The 24,692-nt window shown below is 37.1% G+C and overlaps 2 protein-coding genes across 2 annotated transcripts in view; both read left to right on the plus strand.

Annotated features, from left to right (window-relative positions):
- The window catches only part of nckipsd (NCK interacting protein with SH3 domain), a 38,655-nt gene extending 29,730 nt beyond the window's left edge, over window positions 1-8,925 (plus strand). The window contains exons 11-13 of the mRNA XM_077229854.1: window positions 7,864-7,956; window positions 8,174-8,346; window positions 8,428-8,925. Coding sequence (XP_077085969.1) covers window positions 7,864-7,956; window positions 8,174-8,346; window positions 8,428-8,637 — 476 coding nt within the window. The 3' untranslated portion in view covers window positions 8,638-8,925. The remainder of the gene's footprint in view (window positions 1-7,863; window positions 7,957-8,173; window positions 8,347-8,427) is intronic.
- A 730-nt stretch (window positions 8,926-9,655) lies between these two features.
- slc25a20 (solute carrier family 25 member 20) overlaps window positions 9,656-24,692 on the plus strand; it is a 20,975-nt gene continuing 5,938 nt past the window's right edge. The window contains exons 1-5 of the mRNA XM_077229859.1: window positions 9,656-9,934; window positions 10,323-10,415; window positions 12,425-12,552; window positions 12,757-12,847; window positions 12,924-13,041. Coding sequence (XP_077085974.1) covers window positions 9,833-9,934; window positions 10,323-10,415; window positions 12,425-12,552; window positions 12,757-12,847; window positions 12,924-13,041 — 532 coding nt within the window. The 5' untranslated portion in view covers window positions 9,656-9,832. The remainder of the gene's footprint in view (window positions 9,935-10,322; window positions 10,416-12,424; window positions 12,553-12,756; window positions 12,848-12,923; window positions 13,042-24,692) is intronic.

A 24,692-nucleotide genomic window follows, 5' to 3' on the forward strand; every position in this document is an offset into this window, starting at 1 on the left:
TGGTTGTATTCATGCATAAACCCGCTGTTGCCGGTTATATTTACATATATATAAAACCCGCTTTGGCCGGTTATATGACATATATAAAACCCGCTTTTGCCGGTTATATTCCATACATATATAAAACCTGCTTTGGCCGGTTATAATTTCATATATAAACCCACTTGACTGGTTATATGTTCATATACCAATAACCCCGACAGTGTCTGGGTTCATTGGTGTAATATGTTGGGTTATTTCTAACTGATGTGTACTATTTTAGACCTGACGGTGTTCGGTCTATTTATACATAATTATGCGGTTATGGCTTGTTCTGTATGCTCAGGGGCCTGAGTTGCAGTGGCAGCCAGTTACTCAGTGCGGCGTTTTGCATGGCGTCCCCACTGCGTATAGCTACGCAATACGAAGTGACCGTTCGAAAGGGAACTACTCGGTTACTCACGTAACCTCAGTTCCCTCAGTTAGGGAACGAGTATTGCGTAGCCAGCCGCACTATAGTAACATGGCAAGTTGTCGCTTCAGTCGTTAAACCTGCTATAATGGCGAATTCGGGGACTATTATAGACTGAGGTCACGCCCCCTTGGCGGGCTCTGACGTGTATGACGCAGAGTGATCTCATTGGTTGCACGTCAGAGGCGCCTGCGCCATTGGATGTGCAGTTGCCGCAGCGCAGCCTATGAGCGAGCCAGACGCTCATGTTCTAGCTGTGCAGCTGCAAATGCGCTTTACATAAAGGCTTCAGTAAATCGAGGAAAAGGAGTTTCCCCACTGCGTATAGCTACGCAATACTCGTTCCCTAACTCAGGGAACTGAGGTTACGTGAGTAACCGAGTAGTTATCGTTACAGTTATACAGTTATTGTTATAGGTATAGTTATCGTTACAGTTATACAGTTATTGCTATAGGTATAGTTATTGTTACAGTTATACAGTTATTGTTATAGGTATAGTTATCGTTACAGTTATACAGGTATAGTTATAGTTACAGTTATACAGTTATCGTTATAGGTATAGTTATCGTTACAGTTATACAGTTATCGTTATAGGTATAGTTATCGTTACAGTTATACAGTTATCGTTATAGGTATAGTTATCGTTACAGTTATACAGTTATTGTTATAGGTATAGTTATCGTTAAAGTTATACAGTTAACGTTATAGGTATAGTTATCGTTACAGTTATACAGTTATCGTTATAGGTATAGTTATCGTTACAGTTATACAGTTAACGTTATAGGTATAGTTATCGTTACAGTTATACAGTTATCGTTATAGGTATAGTTATTGTTACAGTTATACAGTTATCGTTATAGGTATAGTTATTGTTACAGTTATACAGTTATTGTTATAGGTATAGTTATCGTTACAGTTATACAGTTATCGTTATAGGTATAGTTATCGTTACAGTTATACAGTTATCGTTATAGGTATAGTTATTGTTACAGTTATACAGTTATTGTTATAGGTATAGTTATCGTTACAGTTATACAGTTATCGTTATAGGTATAGTTATCGTTACAGTTATACAGTTATCGTTATAGGTATGGTTATCGTTACAGTTATACAGTTATCGTTATAGGTATAGTTATTGTTACAGTTATACAGTTATGGTTATAGGTATAGTTATTGTTACAGTTATACAGTTATGGTTATAGGTATAGTTATCGTTACAGTTATACAGTTATGGTTATAGGTATAGTTATTGTTACAGTTATACAGTTATGGTTATAGGTATAGTTATCGTTACAGTTATACAGTTATTGTTATAGGTATAGTTATCGTTACAGTTATACAGTTATCGTTATAGGTATAGTTATCGTTACAGTTATACAGTTATTGTTATAGGTATAGTTATCGTTACAGTTATACAGTTATTGTTATAGGTATAGTTATTGTTACAGTTATACAGTTATGGTTATAGGTATAGTTATCGTTACAGTTATACAGTTATTGTTATAGGTATAGTTATCGTTACAGTTATACAGTTATCGTTATAGGTATAGTTATCGTTACAGTTATACAGTTATCGTTATAGGTATAGTTATCGTTACAGTTATACAGTTATTGTTATAGGTATAGTTATCGTTACAGTTATACAGTTATTGTTATAGGTATAGTTATTGTTACAGTTATACAGTTATGGTTATAGGTATAGTTATTGTTACAGTTATACAGTTATTGTTATAGGTATAGTTATCGTTACAGTTATACAGTTATTGTTATAGGTATAGTTATCGTTACAGTTATACAGTTATCGTTATAGGTATAGTTATCGTTACAGTTATACAGTTATCGTTATAGGTATAGTTATTGTTACAGTTATACAGTTATGGTTATAGGTATAGTTATTGTTACAGTTATACAGTTATTGTTATAGGTATAGTTATTGTTACAGTTATACAGTTATTGTTATAGGTATAGTTATTGTTACAGTTATACAGTTATGGTTATAGGTATAGTTATCGTTACAGTTATACAGTTATCGTTATAGGTATAGTTATTGTTACAGTTATACAGTTATGGTTATAGGTATAGTTATCGTTACAGTTATACAGTTATTGTTATAGGTATAGTTATCGTTACAGTTATACAGTTATCGTTATAGGTATAGTTATCGTTACAGTTATACAGTTATCGTTATAGGTATAGTTATCGTTACAGTTATACAGTTATCGTTATAGGTTTAGTTATCGTTACAGTTATACAGTTATCGTTATAGGTTTAGTTATCGTTACCGTTATACAGTTATCGTTATAGGTATAGTTATCGTTACAGTTATACATTTATCGTTATAGGTATAGTTATCGTTACAGTTATACAGTTAACGTTATAGGTATAGTTATCGTTACAGTTATACAGTTATTGTTATAGGTATAGTTATCGTTACAGTTATACAGTTATCGTTATAGGTATAGTTATCGTTACAGTTATACAGTTATCGTTATAGGTATAGTTATCGTTACAGTTATTGTTATAGGTATAGTTATACAGTTATCGTTAAAGGTATAGTTATCGTTACAGTTATTGTTAGGTATAGTTATCATTACAGTTATACAGTTATAGTTATAGGTATAGTTATCATTACAGTTATACAGTTATCGTTATAGGTATAGTTATCGTTACAGTTATACAGTTATCGTTATAGGTATAGTTATCGTTACAGTTATAGTTATCGTTACAGTAATACAGTTATGGGTTTAGTTATAGGTTTAGTTATCGTTACAGTAATACAGTTATGGGTTTAGTTATAGGTTTAGTTATCGTTATTAGTATAATTATTGTTACAGTTATCGTTACAGTTATACAGTTATTGTTATAGGTATAGTTATCGTTACAGTTATACAGTTAACGTTATAGGTATAGTTATCGTTACAGTTATACAGTTATTGCTATAGGTATAGTTATCGTTACAGTTATACAGTTATACAGTTATTGTTATAGGTATAGTTATCGTTACAGTTATAGTTATCGTTACAGTAATACAGTTATGGTTTAGTTATAGGTTTAGTTATCGTTACAGTAATACAGTTATGGGTTTAGTTATAGGTTTAGTTATCGTTATTAGTATAATTATTGTTACAGTTATCGTTACAGTTATACAGTTATTGTTATAGGTATAGTTATCGTTACAGTTATACAGTTATCGTTATAGGTATAGTTATCGTTACAGTTATACAGTTATTGTTATAGGTATAGTTATCGTTACAGTTATACAGTTATACAGTTATTGTTATAGGTATAGTTATTGTTACAGTTATACAGTTATTGTTATAGGTATAGTTATCGTTACAGTTTTAGAGTTATTGTTATAGGTTTAGTTATCGTTACAGTTATACAGTTATTGTTATAGGTATAGTTATCGTTAAAGTTATACAGTTAACGTTATAGGTATAGTTATCGTTACAGTTATACAGTTATCGTTATAGGTATAGTTATCGTTACAGTTATACAGTTAACGTTATAGGTATAGTTATCGTTACAGTTATACAGTTATCGTTATAGGTATAGTTATTGTTACAGTTATACAGTTATCGTTATAGGTATAGTTTTTGTTACAGTTATACAGTTATTGTTATAGGTATAGTTATCGTTACAGTTATACAGTTATCGTTATTGGTATAGTTATCGTTACAGTTATACAGTTATTGTTATAGGTATAGTTATCGTTACAGTTATACAGTTATTGTTATAGGTATAGTTTTCGTTACAGTTATACAGTTTTTGTTATAGGTATGGTTATCGTTACAGTTATACAGTTATTGTTATAGGTATAGTTATCGTTACAGTTATACAGTTATCGTTATAGGTATAGTTATCGTTACAGTTATACAGTTATTGTTATAGGTATAGTTATCGTTACAGTTATACAGTTATCGTTATAGGTTTAGTTATCGTTACAGTTATACAGTTATCGTTATAGGTATAGTTATCGTTACAGATATACAGTTATTGTTATAGGTATAGTTATCGTTACAGTTATACAGTTATTGTTATAGGTATGGTTATCGTTACAGTTATACAGTTATTGTTATAGGTATAGTTTTCGTTACAGTTATACAGTTATTGTTATAGGTATGGTTATCGTTACAGTTATACAGTTATTGTTATAGGTATAGTTATCGTTACAGTTATACAGTTATTGTTATAGGTATAGTTATAGTTATAGGTATAGTTATCGTTACAGTTATACAGTTATCGTTATAGGTATAGTTTTCGTTACAGTTATACAGTTATTGTTATAGGTATAGTTATCGTTATCGTTACAGTTATACAGTTATTGTTATAGGTATAGCTATCGTTACAGTTATACAGTTATCGTTATAGGTATAGTTATCGTTACAGTTATTGTTATCGTTACAGTTATACAGTTATCGTTATAGGTATAGTTATCGTTACAGTTATACAGTTATCGTTATAGGTATAGTTATAGTTATAGGTATAGTTATCGTTACAGTTATACAGTTATCGTTATAGGTATAGTTATCGTTACAGTTATACAGTTATTGTTATAGGTATAGTTATAGTTATAGGTATAGTTATCGTTACAGTTATACAGTTATACAGTTATCGTTATAGGTATAGTTATCGTTACAGTTATACAGTTATTGTTATAGGTATAGTTATCGTTACAGTTATACAGTTATTGTTATAGGTATAGTTATCGTTACAGTTATACAGTTATTGTTATAGGTATAGTTATCGTTACAGTTATACAGTTATCGTTATAGGTATAGTTATCGTTACAGTTATTGTTATTGTTACAGTTATACAGTTATCGTTATAGGTATAGTTATCGTTACAGTTATACAGTTATCGTTATAGGTATAGTTATCGTTACAGTTATACAGTTATTGTTATAGGTATAGTTATCGTTACAGTTATACAGTTATTGTTATAGGTATAGTTATCGTTACAGTTATACAGTTATTGTTATAGGTATAGTTTTCGTTACAGTTATACAGTTATTGTTATAGGTATAGTTATCGTTACAGTTATACAGTTACAGTTATACAGTTATTGTTATAGGTATAGTTATCGTTACAGTTATACAGTTATTGTTATAGGTATAGTTTTCGTTACAGTTATACAGTTATTGTTATAGGTATGGTTATCGTTACTGTTATACAGTTATTGTTATTGGTATAGTTATCGTTACAGTTATACAGTTATTGTTACAGTTATACAGTTATTGTTATAGTTATCGTTACAGTTATACAGTTATTGTTATTGGTATAGTTATCGTTACAGTTATACAGTTATTGTTATAGGTATAGTTATCGTTACAGTTATACAGTTATTGTTATAGGTATAGTTATCGTTACAGTTATACAGTTATTGTTATAGGTATAGTTTTCGTTACAGTTATACAGTTATTGTTATAGGTATGGTTATCGTTACAGTTATACAGTTATTGTTATAGGTATAGTTATCGTTACAGTTATACAGTTATTGTTATAGGTATAGTTATCGTTACAGTTATACAGTTATTGTTATAGGTATAGTTATCGTTACAGTTATACAGTTATTGTTATAGGTATAGTTATCGTTACAGTTATACAGTTATCGTTATAGGTATAGTTATCGTTACAGTTATACAGTTATTGTTATAGGTATAGTTATCGTTACAGTTATACAGTTATCGTTATAGGTATAGTTATCGTTACAGTTATACAGTTATAGTTATAGGTATAGTTATCGTTACAGATATACAGTTATTGTTATAGGTATAGTTATCGTTACAGTTATACAGTTATAGTTATAGGTATAGTTATCGTTACAGATATACAGTTATTGTTATAGGTATAGTTATCGTTACAGTTATACAGTTATAGTTATAGGTATAGTTATCGTTACAGTTATACAGTTATCTTTATAGGTATAGTTATCGTTACAGTTATACAGTTATTGTTATAGGTATAGTTATCGTTACAGTTATACAGTTATTGTTATAGGTCTAGTTATCGTTACAGTTATACAGTTATTGTTATAGGTATAGCTATTGTTACAGTTATACAGTTATCGTTATAGGTATAGTTATCGTTACAGTTATTGTTATCGTTACAGTTATACAGTTATCGTTATAGGTATAGTTATCGTTACAGTTATACAGTTATTGTTATAGGTATAGTTATAGGTATAGTTATCGTTACAGTTATTGTTATCGTTACAGTTATTGTTATAGGTATAGTTATCGTTACAGTTATTGTTATAGGTATAGTTATCGTTACAGTTATAAAGTTATCGTTATTGCTTAAGTTATCGTTATTAGTATAATTATTGTTACAGTTATTGTTACAGTTATACAGTTATCGTTATAGGTTTAGTTATCGTTACAGTTATCGTTATTGAAATAGTTTTCGTTATTGTTACAGTTATACAGTTATACAGTTATTGTTATAGGTATAGTTATCGTTACAGTTATACAGTTATCGTTATAGGTATAGTTATCGTTACAGTTATACAGTTATTGTTATAGGTATAGTTATCGTTAAAGTTATACAGTTATTGTTATAGGTATAGTTATCGTTACAATTATACAGTTATTGTTATAGGTATAGTTATCGTTACAGTTATACAGTTATCGTTATAGGTATAGTTATCGTTACAGTTATACAGTTATTGTTATAGGTATAGCTATTGTTACAGTTATACAGTTATCGTTATAGGTATAGTTATCGTTACAGTTATTGTTATCGTTACAGTTATACAGTTATCGTTACAGTTATTGTTATCGTTACAGTTATACAGTTATCGTTATAGGTATAGTTATTGTTACAGTTATACAGTTATCGTTATAGGTATAGTTATCGTTACAGTTATACAGTTATCGTTATAGGTATAGTTATCGTTACAGTTATACAGTTATTGTTATAGGTATAGTTATCGTTACAGTTATACAGTTATCGTTATAGGTATAGTCATCATTACAGTTATACAGTTATCGTTATAGGTATAGTCATCATTACAGTTATACAGTTATCGTTATAGGTATAGTCATCATTACAGTTATACAGTTATTGTTATAGGTATAGTCATCATTACAGTTATACAGTTATCGTTATAGGTATAGTTATCGTTATAGTTATCATTACAGTTATACAGTTATGGGTTTAAGTTATAGGTTTAGTTATCGTTATTAGTATAATTATTGTTACAGTTATCGTTACAGTTATACAGTTATCGCTATAGGTTTAGTTATCGTTATCAGTATAATTATTGTTACAGTTATCGTTATTGAATATAGTTATTGTTACAAAACAACACAAAACCTTCCCTTACAATTAGTGTCAATGTGTAAGTTACTTTTTATCTTTTATTGTTATTAACGACTCGTCGCCTGTATTTGTGGTTGCTGCCCCTGCAGATCCGGAGACTAACATGGTGATGCAGGCACTGATCAAGAGACGCAATGTGAAGATTCTCACAGAGAAACTCTCATTACTGCTCAACAGAGGAGGTGAGACACACACACACACACACACAAACACTCACACTCACACTCAAACACTCACACTTTTGTTGTTGAGAGGAAAGCTCAGCACATTTACATATTCATCTAAGTGTATGTTTGTGTGTGTGTGTGTGTGTGTGTCTGTGTCTGTGTGTGTGTGTGTGTGTGTGTGTGTGTGTGTGTGTGTGTGTGTGTGTGTGTGTGTGTGTTTGTGTTTGTGCAGAGGACCCAGTCTGTGTGTTCACACACTCTCCTCCAGCGCCTCACGCTGTGCTGAAGTTCCTGCAGGACGTGTTTTCCAGCCGCGACACGTCAGATATCTTCTACCGCTCGGACCTGATGGTGATGATCGACGTCTCAGTGAGGCAGATCTCAGACCTGTCGCCTGGAGACCGAGTGAGTCATGTGACCTGTGCTGCGAGCGAGTCATGTGACTGCGCTGTGAGGGTCATGTGACGCGTGTCTCTCTCTCCTCAGATGCGGATGGAGTATCTGTCTCTGATGCTCAACATCATGCGCTCCACTGATTACCTGGAGCACCGGCACCGGCTGACGGACCTGCGCGCGGCGCTGCAGAGGATCCTGGGAGAGGAGGATTGTGGGAAGGATCCGGGAGCCAGCGGACAGATGGACAGACTCATCGTGCAGCAGATCTACCAGGAGTTTCCTCACATCAATCAGTGTTAAACTGCTAAACCTTCACTAAACGCTCATCACGTGTTCGTATCATTCAGTTCTATTAGTGACCTTTGACCCTATGATCAATAACGCTAACCCTCTAACGAGAGCCCTCACTATACTCACCGCTTCGTGGAATATGAGTTTACAGTATTAATACATTAATCTGTGTGTTTCACTGCTAAATGATCTATTTTTTCTCTTTTGGGTTTTTGTTCAGAAGGGAAACGTAACATAATATATTTTCTTAACGTTGAAAGGCTAATAAAATGCTGCTATCCTCCTAATGCACCTGAATTATGTGTCTGTGATTCTTTTAAACCTAAGTATTGTATGGAAGCCATTTTATCCACATAAGAAAAAAATATGCTTTTGTGTGTCTAAATTCTGACCAAAAAAAAAGTCTAAATGATGACATGCCAAGTCATTTTTGAGATGCAAAGTCGAAAGGATTACATTTAACAGCGGCAACAATAATCTATACATTAATAAAAAGGACAAACTTTTGATAGATCTTTAAATAAAAATACAAAGTATTTTATTGTGTGTATTATTATTTATGTATATTATAACTGAAAAGTTAATTAAAATAATTCAAAATAACATAATAATAATTAACATTTATTAAACTGCTGCTGTCCTAATGCACCTGAAATATGTGTCTGTGTGTTTTTTTTAAACCTATAATATTGTATGGAAGACATTTTATCCACATAAGAAAACAATAATGCTTTTGTATATCTAAATGATGACATATTAAGTTATCTATGAGATGAAATGTTTTGATGTAAAAAGTCAAATGTATGACATACCAATTCATTTATGAGATGCAAAGTCGAAATTTTATTAGAGCCGCTTCTGTGATGATTTAGCAGCGGTCTGAACAATCATTTATATGAATAATGGCAAGGACAAACTTTTGATAGATCTCTAATTAAAAATACAAAATATATAGTTATATATACAAGTGAAGAGTTATAGTTATTGTGCGAATTATGATCTGCTAAGCTCCGCCCGTTCCAGTGCTGCGGTCCGTCGGTGAAATAGTTCCGGGTGTGTGTGTGTGTATATGTGTGAGAGAATGTGTGTGAAAGGTCGGGGTTGAGACTCACCGCTGAAAACACCTGTCTATCTGTCATTAGTCTGTCATTGCGTTTCTCTCAGACAGACACATTAATTCCTCTCTGATTCCCGGACCGAGGCCATGTCGAAGCCGCAGCCCATCAGCCCGATGAAGAACTTCTTCGCCGGCGGGTTCGGGGGAGTTTGCTTAGTGTTCGCTGGACACCCTCTGGACACCATCAAAGTAACAACATTCATTATTATTCAGCTCATTTTCATTATTAGTTTGTTTAGTGTTCGCTGGATATTATCAAGGCCAAGAATAAGTCCTTGCTCTCATTATATTTGATAAGTGGTTCATATAGGTTTATTTTAGGGATATAGTAGTCATCTGTAAATCTATTTCTGTTTTATGTTAAATGTGGTCTGAAGAATCTATAGAGAATTTTGGAAAAATTGAGGCTGGAAAATAATGGAATTTTGTAGAGGAACACATATAGGAAGCCTAATATATACGTTGTGTGTATAGTGTTGTTTGAGATAACCCCTGGATTTGTGACCTTTGACCTGGATCTGTTTGTGTGGTCAGTAGGGTCTTATTGAACTGTGTATTGTCATGTGATCATGCACAGGTGCGACTGCAGACGCAGCCCAAACCCCGTCCAGGTGAATCTGCACTTTACAGGGGGACGTTCGACTGCTGCAAGAAAACCCTGGCGAAAGAGGTGCGTCTGTCTCACTGCACCTGTCTCACTGCGTCTGTCTCACTGTACCTGTCTCACTGTGTCTGTCTTACTGTGTCTGTCTCACTGTGTCTGTCTCACTGCGTCTGTCTCACTGCGTCTGTCTCACTGCGTCTGTCTCACCGTGTCTGTCTCACAGCGTCTGTCTCACTGCGTCTGTCTCACTGCGTCTGTCTCACTGCGTCTGTCTCACTGTGTCTGTCTCACCGTGTCTGTCTCACCGCACCTGTCTTACTGTGTCTGTCTCACTGCGTCTGTCTCACTGCACCTGTCTTACTGTGTCTGTCTCACTGCACCGGTCTCACTGCGTCGGTCTCACCGCGTCTGTCTCACCGCGTCTGTCTCACTGCACCTGTCTCACTGTGTCTGTCTTACTGTGTCTGTCTCACTGCGTCTGTCTCACTGCGTCTGTCTCACCGTGTCTGTCTCACCGCACCTGTCTTACTTTGTCTGTCTCACTGCGTCTGTCTCACTGCGTCTGTCTCACTGCACCTGTCTTACTGTGTCTGTCTCACTGCACCGGTCTCACTGCACCGGTCTCACTGCGTCGGTCTCACTGCGTCGGTCTCACTGCGTCGGTCTCACTGCGTCGGTCTCACTGCGTCTGTCTCACCGCGTCTGTCTCACTGCACCTGTCTCACTGCGTCTGTCTCACTGTGTCTGTCTCACTGCGTCTGCCTCACTGCATCTGTCTCACTGCGTGTGCCTCACTGCGTCTGTCTCACTGCGCCTGTCTCACTGCATCTGTCTCACTGCGTCTGTCTCACTGCGTCTGTCTCACTGCGACTATCTCACTGCGTCTGTCTCACTGCATCTGTCTCACTTCGTCTGCCTCAAAGAGAATGTCTCACTTTGTCTGCCTCACTGTGTCTGCCTCACTGCGCCTGTCTCACTGCGCCTGTCTCACTGCGTCTGCCTCTCTGCGTCTGTCTCACTGCGTCTGTCTCGATGCGTCTGTTTCACTGCGTCTGCCTCAAAGAGAATGTCTTAATGCATCTGTCTCACTGCATCTGTCTCACTGCATCTGTCTCACTTCGTCTGCCTCAAAGAGAATGTCTTAATGCATCTGTCTCACTGCGTCTGTCTCACCGCATCTGTCTCACTGCGTCTGCCTCAAAGAGAATGTCTCACTTTGTCTGCCTCACTGTGTCTGCCTCACTGTGTCTGCCTCACTGCGCCTGTCTCACTGCGTCTGCCTCTCTGCGTCTGTCTCACTGCGTCTGCCTCACTGCATCTGTCTCACTGCGCCTGCCTCACTGCATCTGTCTCACTGCGTCTGCCTCACTGCGTCTGCCTCACTGCGTCTGTCTCACCGCGTCTGTCTCACCGCGTCTGTCTCACCGCGTCTGTCTCACCGCGTCTGTCTCACCGCGTCTGTCTCACCGCGTCTGTCTCACTGCATCTGTCTCACTGCGTCTGCCTCAAAGAGAATGTCTCACTGCGTCTGTCTCACTGCGTCTGTCTCACTGCGTCTGCCTCAAAGAGAATGTCTCACTGCGTCTGTCTCACTGCGTCTGTCTCACTGCGTCTGCCTCACTGCGTCTGTCTCACTGCGTCTGTCTCACTGCGTCTGTCTCACTGCGTCTGCCTCACTGCGTCTGTCTCACTGCGTCTGCCTCACTGCGTCTGTCTCACTGCGTCTGTCTCACTGCGTCTGTCTCACTGCGTCTGTCTCACTGCGTCTGCCTCAAAGATAATGTCTTAATGCGTCTGTCTCACTGCGTTCGTCTCACTGCGTCTGCCTCACTGCGTCTGTCTCACTGCGTCTGTCTCACTGCGTCTGTCTCACTGCGTCTGTCTCACTGCGTCTGTCTCACTGCGTCTGCCTCAAAGATAATGTCTTAATGCGTCTGTCTCACTGCGTTCGTCTCACTGCGTCTGCCTCACTGCGTTTGTCTCACAGAGAACGTCTCAATGCATCTGTCTCACTGCATCACAGCTGTTTGGTGATGATACCTGTCTGTCTCACTGCACCTGTCTGTGTCTCTCAGGGTCTGCGAGGGCTCTATAAGGGCATGGCGGCCCCCATCATCGGAGTCACGCCCATGTTTGCCGTCTGCTTCTTCGGATTCGGCCTCGGGAAGAAGCTTCAGCAGAAAACACCAGACGACGCTCTGACGTGAGGCGCTGATGATGATCAGATTAATTCAGTTATTATCCTTTTGATTTGGGGTGAAGTAAATGAAAGCCATTTCTGCCAAATTAGAAACAAAATCATGCATGAAATTCAAAAGTAAAAATTTTGAGATAAAAGGTCATAATTATGAGATAAATTGTGTGTGGTGTGTATCTGTTTGTTTGTGTGTGTGTGTGTGTGTGTCAGGTATCCGCAGCTGTTCGCGGCCGGTATGCTCTCAGGTGTTTTCACCACGGCCATCATGGCTCCAGGAGAGAGAATCAAATGCCTCCTGCAGGTGAGAGACACACATGTGTTTCACTATTCCACATGTGAACCGTGTGTGTGTGTATGACGAGTGTGTGTGTGCGCAGATCCAGGCGGCGACTGGAGAGGTGAAGTACTCGGGGCCGATGGACTGTGTGAAACAACTCTACAGAGAGAACGGCATCCGTAGCATCTATAAAGGAACGGCTCTGACACTCATGAGAGGTAAAACACTGTTTATTCCCGTTACTCGTGACTCACGTTACAGTTTATCCACGTTTTCTATATTTAAATTTCGTTTTTATTTATTTAAATCTAGCCTACTTTGTCAGTGAGAAAAATATTATAAGACTACCTTATTAAAAATATTGCTTAAGTTAAAAGACGTGTGTGTGTGTTTTATATCACTAGCGCAGTGTCCTTTCTCGGAGCATATATGCCCTGCATGCGTGAGGCGCGCCGTTTCTTTATTTAAATATACCCTACTTTGTCAGTAATTTGTTAGTGAGAAGAATATTAGACTACCTTATTAAAAATATTGCTTAAGTTAACAGACCTGTGTGTGTTTTATATCACTAGTGCAGTGTCCATTCTCGGAGCATATAAGCTCTGCTCGCGTGAGGCGCGCGCGCATCCAGCTCGCGCTGTTCTGTGGTTTATTAAAAGTTTATTAATTCTGAACGTGTCACGTCTCGCCTGTCTATCTATATTGCACCAAATACGACACTGCACTCCCTTGTGAAGTCATTTGGATGAACGGTTCTCGAAATAATCAAAATGCAACGGACAGACAGACATAGGCTATAGAGATTCCGAAGCTTTGAAGCTCAAAAAATGGTATTCGGACCAGCCCTAGTTACAGTTTATCTACGTTACCCTTTATCCACGTTACTCTTTATCCACGTTACAGTTTATCCACGTTACTCTTTATCCACGTTACTCTTTATCCACGTTACTCTTTATCCACGTTACTCTTTATCCACGTTACTCTTTATCCACGTTACTTTTTATCCACGTTACTCTTTATCCACGTTACTCTTTATCCACGTTACAGTTTATCTACGTTACCCTTTATCCACGTTACTCTTTATCCACGTTACTCTTTATCCACGTTACTCTTTATCCACGTTACTCTTTATCCACGTTACAGTTTATCTACGTTACCCTTTATCCACGTTACTCTTTATCCACGTTACTCTTTATCCACGTTACTCTTTATCCACGTTACTCTTTATCCACGTTACTTTTTATCCACGTTACTCTTTATCCACGTTACTCTTTATCCACGTTACTCTTTATCCACGTTACTCTTTATCCACGTTACAGTTTATCCACGTTACTCTTTATCCACGTTACCCTTTATCCACGTTACTCTTTATCCACGTTACAGTTTATCCACGTTACTCTTTATCCACGTTACCCTTTATCCACGTTACTCTTTATCCACGTTACTCTTTATCCACGTTACAGTTTATCCACGTTACTCTTTGTCCACGTTACAGTTTATCCACGTTACTCTTTATCCACGTTACTCTTTATCCACGTTTCTCTTGATCCACGTTAGTTTATCCACGTTAGTTTATCCACGTTACTCTTTATCCACGTTAGTTTATCCACGTTACTCTTTATCCACGTTACTCTTTATCCACGTTACTCTTTATCCACGTTACCCTTTATCCACGTTACTCTTTATCCACGTTACTCTTTATCCACGTTACAGTTTATCCACGTTACTCTTTGTCCACGTTACAGTTTATCCACGTTACTCTTTATCCACGTTACTCTTTATCCACGTTTCTCTTGATCCACGTTAGTTTATCCACGTTAGTTTATCCACGTTACTCTTTATCCACGTTAGTTTATCCACGTTACTCTTTATCCACGTTACTCTTTATCCACGTTACTCTTTATCCACGTTACTCTTTATCCACGTTACTCTTTATCCACGTTACAGTTCATCCACGTTACTCTTTATCCACGTTACTCTTTATCCACTTTACTCTTTATCCACGTTACTCTTTATCCACGTTACCGTTTATCCACGTTACAGTTCATCCACGTTACAGTTCATCCACGCTACAGTTTATCCACGTTACTCTTTATCCACGTTACAGTTTATCCACGTTACTCTTTATCCACGTTACTCTTTATCCACGTTACTCTTTATCCACGTTACTCTTTATCCACGTTACCGTTTATCCACGTTACAGTTCATCCACGTTACAGTTCATCCACGCTACAGTTTATCCACGTTACTCTTTATCCACGTTACTCTTTATCCACGTTACAGTTTATCCACGTTACTCTTTATCCACGTTAGAGTTTATACACGTTACTCTTTATCCACGTTACTCTTTATCCACGTTAGAGTTTATCCACGTTACAGTTTATCCACGTTACTCTTTATCCACGTTACTCTTTATCCACGTTACAGTTTATCCACGTTACAGTTTATCCACGTTACTCTTTATCCACGTTACTCTTTATCCACGTTAGAGTTTATCCACGTTAGAGTTTATCCACGTTACAGTTTATCCACGTTACTCTTTATCCACGTTAGAGTTTATCCACGTTACTCTTTATCCACGTTAGAGTTTATCCACGTTACTCTTTATCCACGTTAGAGTTTATCCACGTTACTCTTTATCCACGTTACTCTTTATCCACGTTACAGTTTATCCACGTTACAGTTTATCCACGTTATTCTTTATCCACGTTAGTCTTTATCCACGTTACTCTTTATCCACGTTAGTTAGTTTATCCACGTTACTCTTTATCCACGTTACTCTTTATCCACGTTAATCTTTATCCACGTTACTCTTTATCCACGTTAAACTTTATCCACGTTACCGTTTATCCACGTTACAGTTTATCCACGTTACTCTTTATCCACGTTACTCTTTATCCACGTTACAGTTTATCCACGTTACAGTTTATCCACGTTACAGTTTATCCACGTTACTCTTTATCCACGTTACAGTTTATCCACGTTACTCTTTATCCACGTTACTCTTTATCCACGTTACTCTTTATCCACGTTACTCTTTATCCACGTTACAGTTTATCCACGTTACAGTTTATCCACGTTACTCTTTATCCACGTTACAGTTTATCCACGTTACTGTTTATCCACGTTACAGTTTATCCACGTTACTCTTTATCCACGTTACAGTTTATCCACGTTACTCTTTATCCACGTTACTCTTTATCCACGTTACAGTTTATCCACGTTACTCTTTATCCACGTTACTCTTTATCCACGTTACTCTTTATCCACGTTACAGTTTATCCACGTTACTCTTTATCCACGTTACTCTTTATCCACGTTACTCTTTATCTACGTTACTCTTCATCCACGTTACAGTTTATCCACGTTACTCTTCATCCACGTTACAGTTTATCCACGTTACTCTTTATCCACGTTACTCTTTATCCACGTTACTCTTTATCCACGTTACTCTTTATCCACGTTACTCTTTATCCACGTTACTCTTTATCCACGTTACTCTTTATCCACGTTAAACTTTATCCACGTTACACTTTATCCACGTTACTCTTTATCCACGTTACTCTTTATCCACGTAACTCTTTATCCACGTTACTCTTTATCCACGTTACTTTTTATCCACGTTACAGTTTATCCACGTTAACCTTTATCCACGTTAACCTTTATCCACGTTAAACTTTATCCACGTTACTCTTTATCCACGTTACTCTTTATCCACGTTACTCTTTATCCACGTTACTCTTTATCCACGTTACTCTTTATCCACGTTACTTTTTATCCACGTTACTCTTTATCCACGTTACTCTTTATCCACGTTACTCTTTATCCACGTTACTCTTTATCCACGTTACAGTTTATCCACGTTACCCTTTATCCACGTTACTCTTTATCCACGTTACAGTTTATCCACGTTACTCTTTATCCACGTTACCCTTTATCCACGTTACTCTTTATCCACGTTACTCTTTATCCACGTTACTCTTTATCCACGTTACTCTTTATCCACGTTACTCTTTATCCACGTTACAGTTTATCCACGTTACCCTTTATCCACGTTACTCTTTATCCACGTTACAGTTTATCCACGTTACTCTTTATCCACGTTACAGTTTATCCACGTTACTCTTTATCCACGTTACAGTTTATCCACGTTACTCTTTATCCACGTTACAGTTTATCCACGTTACTCTTTATCCACGTTACTCTTTATCCACGTTACTCTTTATCCACGTTACTCTTTATCCACGTTACTCTTTATCCACGTTACTCTTTATCCACGTTACTCTTTATCCACGTTAAACTTTATCCACGTTACACTTTATCCACGTTACTCTTTATCCACGTTACTCTTTATCCACGTAACTCTTTATCCACGTTACTCTTTATCCACGTTACTTTTTATCCACGTTACAGTTTATCCACGTTAACCTTTATCCACGTTAACCTTTATCCACGTTAAACTTTATCCACGTTACTCTTTATCCACGTTACTCTTTATCCACGTTACTCTTTATCCACGTTACTCTTTATCCACGTTACTCTTTATCCACGTTACTCTTTATCCACGTTACTTTTTATCCACGTTACTCTTTATCCACGTTACTCTTTATCCACGTTACTCTTTATCCACGTTACTCTTTATCCACGTTACAGTTTATCCACGTTACCCTTTATCCACGTTACTCTTTATCCACGTTACAGTTTATCCACGTTACTCTTTATCCACGTTACCCTTTATCCACGTTACTCTTTATCCACGTTACTCTTTATCCACGTTACAGTTTATCCACGTTACTCTTTGTCCACGTTACAGTTTATCCACGTTACTCTTTGTCCACGTTACAGTTTATCCACGTTACAGTTTATCCACGTTACTCTTTGTCCACGTTACTCTTTATCCACGTTACTCTTTATCCACGTTACTCTTTATCCACGTTACTTTTTATCCACGTTACTCTTTATCCACGTTACTCTTTATCCATGTTACTCTTTATCCACGTTACTCTTTATCCACGTTACAGTTTATCCACGTTACCCTTTATCCACGTTACTCTTTATCCACGTTACAGTTTATCCACGTTACTCTTTATCCACGTTACCCTTTATCCACGTTACTCTTTATCCACGTTACTCTTTATCCACGTTACAGTTTATCCACGTTACTCTTTGTCCACGTTACAGTTTATCCACGTTACTCTTTATCCACGTTACTCTTTATCCACGTTTCTCTTGATCCACGTTAGTTTATCCACGTTAGTTTATCCACGTTACTCTTTATCCACGTTAGTTTATCCACGTTACTCTTTATCCACGTTACTCTTTATCCACGTTACTCTTTATCCACGTTACTCTTTATCCACGTTACTCTTTATCCACGTTACCGTTTATCCACGTTACAGTTCATCCACGTTACTCTTTATCCACGTTACTCTTTATCCACGTTACTCTTTATCCACTTTACTCTTTATCCACGTTACTCTTTATCCACGTTACCGTTTATCCACGTTACAGTTCATCCACGTTACAGTTCATCCACGCTACAGTTTATCCACGTTACTCTTTATCCACGTTACAGTTTATCCACGTTACTCTTTATCCACGTTACTCTTTATCCACGTTACTCTTTATCCACGTTACCGTTTATCCACGTTACAGTTCATCCACGTTACAGTTCATCCACGCTACAGTTTATCCACGTTACTCTTTATCCACGTTACAGTTTATCCACGTTACTCTTTTACCACGTTACAGTTTATCCACGTTACTCTTTATCCATGTTACTCTTTATCCACGTTACAGTTTATCCACGTTACTCTTTATCCACGTTACAGTTTATCCACGTTACTCTTTATCCACGTTACAGTTTATCCACGTTACTCTTTATCCACGTTACAGTTTATCCACGTTACTCTTTATCCACGTTACTCTTTATCCACGTTGCTCTTTATCCACGTTAGTTTATCCACGTTAGTTTATCCACGTTACTCTTTATCCACGTTACTCTTTATCCACGTTACAGTTTATCCATGTTACTCTTTATCCACGTTACTCTTTATCCACGTTACTCTTTATCCACGTTACTCTTTATCCACGTTACTCTTTATCCACGTTACTCTTTATCCACGTTACTCTTTATCCACGTTAAACTTTATCCACGTTACCCTTTATCCACGTTACCGTTTATCCACTTTACCGTTTATCCACGTTACAGTTCATCCACGTTAGTTTATCCACGTTACAGTTTATCCACGTTACAGTTTATCCACGTTAATCTTTATCCACGTTACAGTTTATCCACGTTACCCTTTATCCACGTTACTCTTTATCCACGTTACTCTTTATCCACGTTACTCTTTATCCACGTTACTCTTTATCCACGTTACTCTTTATCCATGTTACCGTTTATCCATGTTACCGTTTATCCACGTTACTCTTTATCCACGTTACAGTTTATCCACGTTACTCTTTATCCACGTTACTCTTTATCCACGTTACAGTTTATCCACGTTACTCTTTATCCACGTTACAGTTTATCCACGTTACTCTTTATCTACGTTACTCTTTATCCACGTTACAGTTTATCCACGTTACTCTTTATCCACGTTACAGTTTATCCACGTTACTCTTTATCCACGTTACAGTTTATCCACGTTACTCTTTATCAACGTTACAGTTTATCCACGTTACTCTTTATCCACGTTACTCTTTATCCACTAGCTCTTTATCCACGTTAGTTTATCCACGTTAGTTTATCCACGTTACTCTTTATCCACGTTACTCTTTATCCACGTTACAGTTTATCCACGTTACTCTTTATCCACGTTACTCTTTATCCACGTTACTCTTTATCCACGTTACTCTTTATCCACGTTACAGTTTATCCACGTTACTCTTTATCCACGTTACTCTTTATCCACGTTACAGTTTATCCACGTTACTCTTTATCCACGTTACAGTTTATCCACGTTACAGTTTATCCACGTTACTCTTTATCCACGTTACTCTTTATCCACGTTACAGTTTATCCACGTTACTCTTTATCCACGTTACAGTTTATCCACGTTACTCTTTATCCACGTTACAGTTTATCCACGTTACTCTTTATCCACGTTACTCTTTATCCACGTTGCTCTTTATCCACGTTAGTTTATCCACGTTAGTTTATCCACGTTACTCTTTATCCACGTTACTCTTTATCCACGTTACAGTTTATCCATGTTACTCTTTATCCACGTTACTCTTTATCCACGTTACTCTTTATCCACGTTACTCTTTATCCACGTTACTCTTTATCCACGTTACTCTTTATCCACGTTACTCTTTATCCACGTTACTCTTTATCCACGTTAAACTTTATCCACGTTACTCTTTATCCACGTTACCGTTTATCCACTTTACCGTTTATCCACGTTACAGTTCATCCACGTTACAGTTTATCCACGTTACAGTTTATCCACGTTAGTTAGTTCATCCACGTTAGTTAGTTCATCCACGTTACTCGTTATCCACGTTACTCTTTATCCACGTTACAGTTTATCCACGTTACAGTTTATCCACGTTACAGTTTATCCACGTTACAGTTTATCCACGCTACTCTTTATCCACGTTAGTTTATCCACGTTACAGTTTATCCACGTTACTCTTTATCCACGTTACTCTTTATCCACGTTACTCTTTATCCACGTTCGTTTATCCACGTTACAGTTTATCCACGTTAGTTTATCCACGTTACAGTTTATCCACGTTACAGTTTATCCACGTTAATCTTTATCCACGTTACAGTTTATCCACGTTACCCTTTATCCACGTTACTCTTTATCCACGTTACTCTTTATCCACGTTACTCTTTATCCACGTTACTCTTTATCCACGTTACTCTTTATCCATGTTACCGTTTATCCATGTTACCGTTTATCCACGTTACTCTTTATCCACGTTACAGTTTATCCACGTTACTCTTTATCCACGTTACTCTTTATCCACGTTACAGTTTATCCACGTTACTCTTTATCCACGTTACAGTTTATCCACGTTACTCTTTATCTACGTTACTCTTTATCCACGTTACAGTTTATCCACGTTACTCTTTATCCACGTTACAGTTTATCCACGTTACTCTTTATCCACGTTACAGTTTATCCACGTTACTCTTTATCAACGTTACAGTTTATCCACGTTACTCTTTATCCACGTTACTCTTTATCCACGTTGCTCTTTATCCACGTTAGTTTATCCACGTTAGTTTATCCACGTTACTCTTTATCCACGTTACTCTTTATCCACGTTACAGTTTATCCACGTTACTCTTTATCCACGTTACTCTTTATCCACGTTACTCTTTATCCACGTTACAGTTTATCCACGTTACTCTTTATCCACGTTACTCTTTATCCACGTTAAACTTTATCCACGTTACTCTTTATCCACGTTACCGTTTATCCACTTTACCGTTTATCCACGTTACAGTTTATCCACGTTACAGTTTATCCACGTTACAGTTTATCCACGTTACAGTTTATCCACGTTAGTTAGTTCATCCACGTTACTCTTTATCCACGTTACTCTTTATCCACGTTACTCTTTATCCACGTTACAGTTTATCCACGTTACAGTTTATCCACGTTACTCTTTATCCACGCTACTCTTTATCCACGCTACTCTTTATCCACGTTAGTTTATCCACGTTACTCTTTATCCACGTTACAGTTTATCCACGTTACTCTTTATCCACGTTACTCTTTATCCACGTTCGTTTATCCACGTTACAGTTTATCCACGTTAGTTTATCCACGTTACAGTTTATCCACGTTACAGTTTATCCACGTTACTCTTTATCCACGTTACTCTTTATCCACGTTACTCTTTATCCACGTTAGTTTATCCACGTTACAGTTTATCCACGTTACTCTTTATCCACGTTACTCTTTATCCACGTTCGTTTATCCACGTTACAGTTTATCCACGTTAGTTTATCCACGTTACAGTTTATCCACGTTACAGTTTATCCACGTTACTCTTTATCCACGTTACTCTTTATCCACGTTACTCTTTATCCACGTTACTCTTTATCCACGTTACTCTTTATCCACGTTAGTTTATCCACGTTAGTTTATCCACGTTACAGTTTATCCACGTTACAGTTTATCCCCGTTAGTTTATCCACGTTACACTTTATCCACGTTACACTTTATCCACGTTACACTTTATCCACGTTACCCTTTATCCACGTTACTCTTTATCCACGTTAGTTTATCCACGTTACTCTTTATCCACGTTACAGTTTATCCACGTTACAGTTTATCCACGTTACAGTTTATCCACGTTACTCTTTATCCACGTTACAGTTTATCCACGTTACAGTTTATCCACGTTACTCTTTATCCACGTTACTCTTTATCCACGTTACTCTTTATCCACGTTAGTTTATCCACGTTACAGTTTATCCACGTTAGTTTATCCACGTTACAGTTTATCCACGTTACAGTTTATCCACGTTAATTTATCCACGTTACACTTTATCCACGTTACAGTTTATCCACGTTACAGTTCATCCACGTTACAGTTTATCCACGTTAGTTTTTCCACGTTGCAGTTTATCCACGTTACAGTTTATCAAGTTACAGTTTATCCACGTTACAGTTTATCCACGTTACAGTTTATCCACGTTACAGTTTATCCACGTTACAGTTTATCCACGTTACTCTTTATCCACGTTACTCTTTATCCACGTTACAGTTTATCCACGTTACTCTTTATCCACGTTACTCTTTATCCACGTTACTCTTTATCCACGTTAGTTTATCCACGTTACAGTTTATCCACGTTAGTTTATCCACGTTACAGTTTATCCACGTTACAGTTTATCCACGTTAATTTATCCACGTTACACTTTATCCACGTTACACTTTATCCACGTTACAGTTCATCCACGTTACAGTTTATCCACGTTAGTTTTTCCACGTTGCAGTTTATCCACGTTACAGTTTATCAAGTTACAGTTTATCCACGTTACAGTTTATCCACGTTACAGTTTATCAAGTTACAGTTTATCCACTTTACAGTTCAAATAAATTTTCTGTTCAAAAACAGTTATGCAAACATTGCAAACTGGTATTTGTTATCATGTTATTTTAATAGTGACTCTTTGCAATAAGTTTTCATTTGTCAACATTAGTTAAACCAGCGTTCAATTGTTAACTAAGAAACTAAAACTATTAAAAACATTTCCTGTAATTGAAATAGTCAAGTCACCTTTATTTATATAGCGCTTTTTACAATACAGATTGTTTCAAAGCAGCTTTACAGAGATAACAGGAAAGTAAAGTTGTAATAGTATTGTTAAATTCAAAATTAAATGTTAAATGTCCCCAACTTAGCAAGCCAAAAGCCAATGGCGAATGAAGACGAAAAAAAAAAAAAAAAAATAGGCGACAGTGAAGGAACCAAAACTCCATCAGTGACAGAATGGAGGAAAAAACCTTGGGAGAACCCAGACTCAGTCGGGGGGCAGTCCTCCTTTGGCCAACAAACCAACAGTGTATGATTATGATTTAGGCGGCATAATAGCTCAGAAGTCAGATTGGATCAGAACTTTCACAATATTTATCCAGTTCATCTGGTTAGGGGTCGGAGTCATCACGCCGGTATGGAGACGAGTTTGTTGAGGTGTCCATGAGGCCTTCACAGTGTTGATGAGGCTGGCACTTCAGGGATGCGTTGTCGTCGTGTCCATGTGATGGTCCTTCCTCAGATCTAGATGTGGCCTGGATCCGGCGGTTTGCGGTAAACCTCAGGATAAACAGAGAGACTAATATTAGCGTGGACGCCATCCTTCTTATGATGTACAAAGTACATCAGGATTTACTTTACTTGTTACTTTAATTTAGTGCTTTGTAAGTAATCAGCAATATTTTAAAATGTATACGATGTTTAATAGGGAGCCAATGCAGTGTTGTCAGAACCGGGCTAATATGGTCGTACTTCCTGGTTCTGGTAAGAACTCTAGCGGCTGCGTTTTGAACTAGCTGTAGTTTGTTTATTAAGCGTGCAGGGCAACCACCCAGTAGAGCATTACAATAATCTAGCCTTGATGTCATGAACGCATGAACTAGTTGTTCCGCATTTGTCATTGAGAGCATATGACGTAATTTAGATATATTTTTAAGATGGAAAAATTTTGTTTTCCAGATACTAGACACGTGACTTTCAAATGAAAGATTGGTATCAAAGAGCACACACACACACACACACACACACACACACACAATGATATCTCCTAAAGGTAGCATGTGCAGAGTGAACAGCAGCGGTCCTAGTGCTGAGCCTTGTGGTACGCCATACTGAACTTGTGATCGATAAGACATCTCTTCATTTACTGCTACAAACTGATAACGGTCAGATAAATATGATTTAAACCATGCTAATGCAATTCCACTAATGCCAACATAGTTTTCTAGTCTATTTAAGAGAATGTTGTGGTCAATGGTGTCAAATGCAGCACTAAGATCAAGTAACACTAATAGAGAGATACAACCACGATCGGATGATAAGAGCAAATCATTTGTGACTCTAATGAGAGCTGTCTCAGTGCTATGGTGCAGTCTAAATCCGGACTGGAAATCCTCGCAGATACCATTTCTTTCAAGAAAGGAACACAGTTGTGAGGATACTGCCTTTTCTAGTATCTTTGACAGAAAAGGTAGATTTGAGATCGGCCTATTGACTAATTCTGTTGGATCAAGTTGCGTTTTTTTAACAAGCGGTTAAATCATAGCCAGCTTAAAGGTTTTTGGTACGTATCCTAGAGACAAAGACGAATTAATGATGTTAAGAAGAGGATCTATGACTTCTGGAAGCATCTCTTTCAATA

The sequence above is a fragment of the Siphateles boraxobius genome, unplaced genomic scaffold (genome assembly GCF_051911475.1).
Source record: "Siphateles boraxobius isolate OS27281-9 unplaced genomic scaffold, OSU_SipBor_1 136, whole genome shotgun sequence".
In the NCBI taxonomy this organism is placed as follows: Eukaryota; Metazoa; Chordata; class Actinopteri; order Cypriniformes; family Leuciscidae; genus Siphateles; species Siphateles boraxobius.